Source organism: Lacerta agilis, chromosome 11, assembly GCF_009819535.1.
Source record: "Lacerta agilis isolate rLacAgi1 chromosome 11, rLacAgi1.pri, whole genome shotgun sequence".
Lineage (NCBI taxonomy): Eukaryota > Metazoa > Chordata > Lepidosauria > Squamata > Lacertidae > Lacerta > Lacerta agilis.
Genome location: NC_046322.1, coordinates 61,313,928 through 61,322,632, shown reverse-complemented (window position 1 = coordinate 61,322,632; position 8,705 = coordinate 61,313,928). Strand labels below are relative to the sequence as shown.

Sequence of the window (8,705 nt, the reverse complement as noted above, 5' to 3'; positions counted from 1 at the left end):
GGACAGTTGGCTTGCTCGGCGCCACGGGCGGAGCAGCGTCTCCAGAAGCGCCTCTTTCCCCCTCCGCTTCCTCCGGGAAGGAGCCGCCGTTCCCGGGCGCCGCGGCGAGGCAGCAAAGAATCGGGCGAGGAGGGGCTCTGCCTGCGGCGCTTCGCATGTGAGGCGCTCGGCCAGAAGAGAGGCAGGCGAGGCCGGGCTGCGGCCGACGGCGCGGCGCCATGGAGGGCAGCCCCATCCCGGTGCTCACGGTGCCCACGGTCCCGTTCGAGGACCAGAAGCCGACGGGCGGCGGCGGCCTCCGGAGACCCACGGCTGTCTTCGAGAGTCAGCGCAACTACCTGCCCAACTTCGTGCAGAGCGTGCTGTCGTCCGTCGACCTCCGCGACCGCCAGGGCTGCACCATGGTGGTGGGCAGCGACGGCAGGTACTTCAGCCGGACGGCCGTCGAGCTGGTGGTGCAGATGGCGGCGGCCAACGGGGTAAGGGCGGCGGCGGCAGCGGCGGCGGCACCCAACCCTGCGCGCCCCTCGCGCCCGACGCCCAAGGGCTCCTAGGGGCAGCCTGGTCGCGGGCGGAGGGAGCGCAGCTTTGTTGGCGCGCCTTGGGAAAGATGGGATCTGGAGTCACTTGAGGAATGTGCAGCACCGTCAGGAAAGGAAGGAAGCCTGTCCGGATTGGGTCGCTCCGAAGCGAGGGGATCTTCTTTGGGCGTGGCGCGCTTGCTTCCTCCCCGAGGTGCCCCACACTTGCACTCATTCAACACGTTGCTCCCCCGTTGTTCTCCCCACTCGCTGTCATATATGTGGAGCGAACTCTTGGGTGCGGTCTGACTATTCAGAGACTTTCTCCCCAGTGAACAGTTGCAGGTTCCCAAAACTTGCCTACCTTCTCAGATGTCCCAATCTATGCCCTTGAATCTATTTAGGAGTAAGAGGCAGGTGGACAGACATGGGATTTGCAAATGTGTGGAGTGCTTTTACAAAAGATTCTCAGCATTTTCGACATTTAAGAGGCACAGAAAGGTTCAGTATCCCAGGAGGAGATGTACCCTCATTTGTTAATGCCCAGCTTTAGATTTCATCTCATCGTCTTTTGGAATAGTATTTGTGTTTGAGACAGTCAAGTCTGTCTGACTCTGTGCAAAGGACAATGAAGACAGTGGACTTACTGTAAGAAGGTGGATATAGCTCTGGTTTGTTCCACTCAGATGGTGTCTGATATATTTAACTTAGATTGCAGTAGTTTAGCTGCTTTTTTATGCTAGAGAGAAATATTTAAATATTTAGACTATTTAAAGGGCAGCACCTAGCATATATATTTGCCACTGGGGATAAAAGCTGGATTTGGTGGTACACATTTTCAGAGTGGGAAACCTAAGATAATATCATCTAAAGAGCTCTGGGCCTTCTGGTGTTTTTTGTTTTTTGTTTGTTTGTTTTGTTTTGTTATGACCATGTTGCATGGTTTTTGTTTGGCACAAGCTAGCTCAGGAGTTTTACAATGCCTGTGCAGTTAACAAAAATAGAGCTTGATGTTGATGTGTTCCTGTGAGAGAATGTAACATTCCTACATTTGGAGATGGCTCTTGGCACTCTGGTACCCACAAAAGCATTAAAAAGTATTAAAATTTACCCCTTTGCCTGGTTGTTGTTTTGGATGGTTGATTACCTCATGTTGATTCTATGCCAAAGTCCACTTTCCCAATGACTTCAGCTTTGTGAGCTGGTTTTTCCCTGTCAGAAAATCCCCTTCTTCTGTGCTTCTATTAGAAAGTAACCCAGACTTTCTGACAGCAGCACATAACATTGCTCAAACCAGACACTGGGTCCTGTGTTTTGGTTTATAAGTTATAATTGGACTTTCTGGGCTCAGTAGACCTAAGCTGAAATTAGTATAGGGAGGTGGTCTTTTGCAGAGGGCAAAGAGCAAAAAGGGCACCGTGGGAATCAAAAGGATAAACGAAGGAAGGAAGGTTACTGGCCCCTGAGAGAATTTCCATGGACCATTTGGAGACCCACTGTGAAGAGTTTTTGAGGCACTTCAGTGGCTACGTTGCTCAGCTCTATTGTGATCTTGATGCCATAATTGGTGCAGAAATATGTCAGGTGTCCAATGATGTGTCTAGAAAGGTTTTGTGGGATCAATTTCAGTTGATGTGACCTGAGGATATTGTCAGAGTGCTTGCAGCGATACATCAAACCACACAGAATCATAGATTCTCTTGTCCTGTAACTTGTGATTAATAAAATCTTGCTGGCAGGGGATGGATCCAGGGTGTGGTGAATGCATCATGATGCAATGAAGTGGTGCCCACTGCTTTGAGAGAGGCAGTGGTGTTACCACATCTAAAGAAACCCAGCATTGATTGGATCTACTCATCTGCAATAGTTATCAACCTTTTCTCAAGAAGGTGATTGAGAGGCTTGTGACAGAGCAGCTGCCGGCATTATTGGATGTATCTCATTGTCTGGACCCATTTCAGTCCAGGTTCAGGTTTTCAGGCATTGGTTACTCTGATGGGTGACCATCAAGAGAGGGGCAACGAGGTGCAACCTTGCTTGTTCTGCTCTATCTTTCTGCAGCTTTTGATACCATTGATCCTGTACCCAACAGATTATTTGTTTCTCTGCCCCTGCCCCTTCTGTTACATAAACTTTCCTTGTTCTTTACAATATCAGACCTTTGATGTTTTCTTTGCCATTCAACTTCTGAGCACCAGATGCAAGTGTACCAAAGGCATCATTGGGAACAGAATCTCTGCAGAGCCATAGAATCATAGAATCCTAGAGTTGGAAGAGACCCCAAGGGCCATCCAGTCCAACCCCCTGCCAAGCAGGAAACACCATCAAAGCATTCCCGACAGATGGCTGTCAAGCCTCCGCTTAAAGACCTCCAAAGAAGGAGACTCCACCACACTCCTTGGCAGCAAATTCCACTGCCGAACAGCTCTTACTGTCAGGAAGTTCTTCCTAATGTTTAGGTGGAATCTACTTTCTTGTAGTTTGAATCTATTGCTCCGTGTCCGCTTCTCTGGAGCAGCAGAAAACAACCTTTCTCCCTCCTCTATATGACATCCTTTTATATATTTGAACATGGCTATCATAGGATCATAGAATCATAGAGTTGGAAGAGACCACAAGGGCCATCCAGTCCAACCTCCTGCCAAGCAGGAAACACCATCAAAGCATTCCTGACAGATGGCTGTCAAGCCTCTGCTTAAAGACCTCCAAAGAAGGAGACTCCACCACACTCCTTGGTAGCAAATTCCACTGCCGAACAGCTCTCACTGTCAGGAAGTTCTTCCTAATGTTTAGGTGGAATCTTCTTTCTTGTAGTTTGAATCCATTGCTCCGTGTCTGCTTCTCTGGAATCATATCACCCCTTAACCTTCTCTTCTCCAGGCTAAACATACCCAGCTTCCTAAGCCATTCCAAGGACCTCCATAGTTTCGCATGGCAGTAAAACTGCACTGCAAATGGATCAAATTTTGTGGTTTTCAGAACTGTACCAGTACCTCACATTTGGAAGTTATCATCTTATTAACCTTATAGTGCCTAACTTGACAAGCATTCCATCTCTGATTTATTTCAGCAATTTTTCTAAATTATTCTGCCCATAGTCAGCATATGTTTGTAACTAGAACACAGGGCTGGGAAATGCTTCCATCTGAAATTCTGGAGAGCCTCTGCCTGTCATTGTAGACCAAGGGTGGGGGATCCTTGATCCCACTGGCCAATCCTAAGGCCCCACTCCTTCTCCTCAGCCCTCTTTTCCTCTTCTGCTGAGTTGCAACCTCCAATCAGCTGAGTAGTGCAAGGGCTTAAATCTCCCCTTCCCACAATCTCTCTCCATGATGCTTAGATGATCAGAGATTGTGGCTCAATAGCAGGGGAAATGGCATGCAGCTGAGTCCCACTGCTGAGCTGATCATGGAGGAAGAAACAGAACAATCAAGACATAATGCTAAGCCTGCAATTGTGTGCGGCAGTGACTGTACTCTCTTTGATTTTGTACTGTGCCAGACCCCCAGAGCAGCCATTTATGTTATGCCATTCCCCATGGCAGCCATTGTATGACTGGTGCCCACAGTACTCTCTCAAAATTCAAAATATGCATACTGGTTCAAAAAGGTTGGTGTGCCCTGCTCTACAGCAGCAGAAGTAGCCTTTGTAGTTCAAGTCACTCACGGCCCATTTGTTTTAGGTCAAAGAGAGAAACAGAACCAGATCATGCAGGTTTCACAGCTTGATGGTGTCTAGGCACTTTCAGTGGATTCTATGATTCTGTTAAGGCCGGGATTTAGAGGAGAATGACATAATGACAATGGAGAATTAATGGTGGTACAAGAACTTTACTATCCACATTAAACAATCGTATGAATGAGCCCTAGGTCTTTTTTTCTTGAGTGAGTACTGAAGTCAAAGGGATCATCCTTTGATTTGTGTCTGAGCAACACACCAAAACAAAAAGAGGGAGGAAGGAACAGAAAGATGGCTTCTCTGCTTAACCTAACTTGGATGTTGTTCTATTTATTGATCACCTACTGTATACTTCCTCTTATCTTCCCTCCTTCTTTTCAGATAATAAAAAAGAAAAATCCTAAACTTTCCCAAGGAACTATCAACTACAAACATGGTTATTTCATCAGTCCCATCATTTGTATCTTTGTATCCTGTCAAGTTGTTTGGCTGAGATACTGTGAATGAGGTTTGAGGCTGAGTGGGGATGTGAATGAAGGTTTCTTTGGTTCCAGTCTGACACCTTCTACATTACACTGACTCCATTTAATTGTGGCAAAATGATCAATCACTTCCCTCTTAGGAGTAAATTCCACAGTTCATGAATATGTCAGCACTGACCATAGTTAATACTAATGAGGATTACAACATTAAACTTTATAAAATTCAACTGGCTGCCAAACATCATAGCTTTTTCGCCTGCTAAAAAGGATTTGCTAAAATCAGATCCTTTCAAACTATTCCTTCTGCTAAATTTTTAATCCAAATTCTGTTTGTTTCCTACCTTGGTTATTGCAATCATGAGTGTTTCTTACTCCTTAGTTCCTTCTTTTAAATTACTCTTTCATCATAGGCTTTTATCTTTAAAATTTTCATGGTCTCTTTTCTCTAATTTCTTTTCTGCTTTTGCAACTTTGCATCTTGCACTTGAATAATCAGGAACTAACATATTTAGTTACTTAGGAACTAACACCAAATATTTGTGATCACTAGTACATGCTCCTGTCCCAAGAGGAGAGGTTTTGTCCCTGACTTCATGCTGAATATTTGAAATGCAGCATTCTGGGATGTGAAACACAAGAGCAGTCAAGTACAACAACCCTAGAGTGGACATAAAAGGGGATGTCTGGACCAGCCAGTCAGAACTTCCTGTTTCTTCTAGGCTGGGACAGACTTCCTCTGCATGTGACTAGAGGTGGGCATGACCTCACCTGCCCAGGTAACAAAAGAGCAGGACTGGTCAGCCATCTGACCACATTCGTCAAAGAAACAACATCTGCTTAGCCCAAGATGCTTCCTTGGCTGTCTCCTTATGGGATAGTTTCCAGGTGTATATTACTTTTGCAACTTAAGTCTGCCTTCTGGGATCCATTTGTGAACAGAATGTGTGAGTAAACTCTTTTTACACTTTTATAGAAGACTGTGTCGTGTCTATCTTTTTATGAGTGACTAAAGGGGAAATTACCAACGAAACTTATTTTAGAGGCTTTAGCGAGTCTGAGCAAACACATCCACTGTGCAAGTTTAAAAAGGGGAATGTTACTCTGCTAAATTGTAGAACTTGTTAACATAAGTTGGAAAGGATATAATCAAACAATATATCCTCTCCTGCATCCTTGAACATTCCCACAAGCATGAGGTTGGGAACAATTGGAAGGACTTGAACATTCAGCTTAGAGTTAGTGAGGAGCAGCAGAAACACATCAACCTTACTTGCTCTCTGCTCCTGCTGGGGGGCGGGGTTGATGCTCCAACTACCTGGAAGGCACAGGGCAATCCCTGTGCCACCCCCTCCAGCTCATAGCCAGAGAGGAGAGGCAGAGCTTTGTCTTTGCTCTCTGCTTGCGTCCTGTAAGCACAGACCTCCATCCGCATGACTCCAGGCTTGAGAGGAAGCTTCCACTTGCCTTGTTCACCAGCTCCTGGCAAGCTCCTGGCAAGATAATAGGGGCTTGTGTTTGATTAGACTGTTGACTTATCCACCAAAGAAGATACAAAATCAAAGGTGCAAAGTCTGGGATCAATTCTCTTGTTCCCACTACAAGAATTGCTTTTTATTATTATTAATTAGGTTTCTATTCTGCCATTTAACACAGTTATGCCTAATTGCATACCAGCTAGTGATAAATAATCCCTGGGGTAGAAGTGTGTACTCTAAAAAGAGAAGAGTGTTGAAAATACCCCCCCCCCCATTCAACACTGATTTGCTTTTGAGAGGTGGTGGGATTTTATATAATGGTGGAGGGGGAATCAACTTAGTAGAGACTCTGGAGTCCTGAGGTGTTGCCAGGCTCAGGAATGGAGTGTCTAGTAAGGCCAGCTGATATCTGGTTTTTAACTTATCACCAGTTAAACATTGTGATATTTGTGGGAAGGTTTACTTTAGCAGAGTTAAACAATCTCCTTTGTAAGTTTATGCAGCAGTCAGAATCAGAGCGCACAGCCTGTTCACCCAGGACCTTGCAATGCTCCCATTGTAGGGAACAGACACATCCTGCCCAATGCAGTGCCTTGCCCCACCTTTAAAAGCATATGCGGGTGCATGCCAACCCATTGGAACAACTCAGTTGCTCCATGCAGTTCTGAACTCCTTGCCCTGTTCTTCGACTTCTTAAACAAGGCAACTGCTTCTAGCCTGGCTGGCCCCACCTTTTCTGTCGTCTAACCAGAACTTAGCAGCTGCTGGGACTTATACCTGCTGCTGAGCCTGCCTCCCTTTTTTGGCTTCAATAATCTCCCCCAGCAAATGGTTTACATTTAAGACTTTCTCTTTTAATCCTCTTCCACTGAGCTTACACATAACCTCAGATAAATGAATAGTTCAAATAACTCTGAAGTTATTTCTATATTAAGCAAAAACAATGGGTAAATAAAGCTTCGAAATTATAGCTTTCTTAGTTGGTTTCTGCTTAACACCAATTTTTAGTCATTGTTAGAATGGGTTGAACAGCCACAATTCACACTACTTTTGGCAAGTGCAACCTACCAGGCCAAAGTGTTCTGAAGTGCACTGTACCTCTGGCCTTTATTTTTAACACAGAAATCTGACTCGGGGGAAGCTGCAGGTCCCAGCAATCAGTCATCTCTTTAATCAAGCTGAAAGGCCACCCTGAAAGGCAGTTGCTGTCTGTTCTCTCTCATGCCAACTGAAGATCTAAGCATACAGTTGAATCCACATGTTTCAGATTCTTCCATCTTCATAGAGACTCCCAGATTTCCATTCATTGCTACCTGTATACTTCCATGTAATTGAAAAGTTAATGGGGCCTAACCAGGACTCTTGGGTTGCCAATCTAGTCATACAGAGTTTGGCTGCGCAGTTTTTTGTGTATACCACATGGGATAAGTTCTTTCTCATTAACTTTAGTGTTGTTACGTCATTGACCAGGATAGCTGACAGCAGATTTTTCTTAATAATGTCAGGCTCTTAGTTGAATATCTGTAGTTTAGAGCGCTACATAAACTAATAAATTTCTGTACATTAAACAGTGCATTGATGGGATCTAAGAAAGGATGTAAATTATTGTAGCAATTTAATTTACTGATACATTCTGTAATGATCGTTCGATTTTAGTAGTATTTCTTCTTTAAAAAATGTGGACGCAAACCTCATACATGTTGCTGTGATGTTTAGTCATTTAGTCGTGTTCGACTCTTCGTGACCCCATGGACCAGAGCACACCAGGCACTCCTGAGCCAGTGTTGTGTAGTGGTTAAGAGAGGTAGACTCGTAATCTGGGGAACCGGGTTCGCGTCTCCGCTCCTCCACATGCGGCTGCTGGGTGACCTTCTTGGGCTAGTCACAGTTCTCTGAAGTCTCTCAGCCCCACTCACCTCACAGAGTGTTTGTTGTGGGGGAGGAAGAGAAAGGAGAATGTGAGCCGCTTGGAGACTCCTTCCGGTAGTGATAAAGCGGGATATCAAATCCAAACTCTCCTCCTCCTCCTCCTCCTCCTATCTTTCATTGCCTCATACATATCAACTCTTTTTGCACATCTTCCTTACTGAATCAGAGTTGCTGGCATCTGTTTGTCTCGAAAGACAATGGAATGAAATCAAAGCACTGGAGAATCACAGCGCCTGCTGTGGCTGCAGAGACTGGCAACTTGTAGCTTCTGTCCCCTGCATTGTTTTTGCTGTATTAGCAGCACTTAAGTGACCTCCCTGGAATGCAAGCCTGGGCAGTGTTATGGAGGTCCTGGACTGGCCAGACAGCAAGACCCCCCTCTCAGCCTCACTGATGGGGTCCAAAGGAAAGCTTAGCTGAAGGAGTTGTTGGAAGGAGGTGTATGAGACACCATCTACCTGTCTTGGGGACTCAGATTTCTGTAGGATTGACTCCTGAGCCCTTTCTTCTCCCAAAGATGTATTGCAAGTCAGCAGGTACGGATTCTTCCTCAGGGTTTACTCCCCATAGCCTTTTTCATGAATACTGTAAATATAGCCGCAAGGCAGCAGAGGTTGGAG

At 45.4% G+C, this 8,705-nt stretch overlaps 1 protein-coding gene across 1 annotated transcript in view; it reads left to right on the top strand.

Moving 5' to 3' along the window:
* The first annotated feature begins 203 nt into the window (after window positions 1-203).
* Window positions 204-8,705, top strand: part of PGM5 (phosphoglucomutase 5) — an 83,655-nt gene continuing 75,153 nt past the window's right edge. Inside the window, exon 1 of the mRNA XM_033164171.1 lies at window positions 204-479. Coding sequence (XP_033020062.1) covers window positions 219-479 — 261 coding nt within the window. The 5' untranslated portion in view covers window positions 204-218. The remainder of the gene's footprint in view (window positions 480-8,705) is intronic.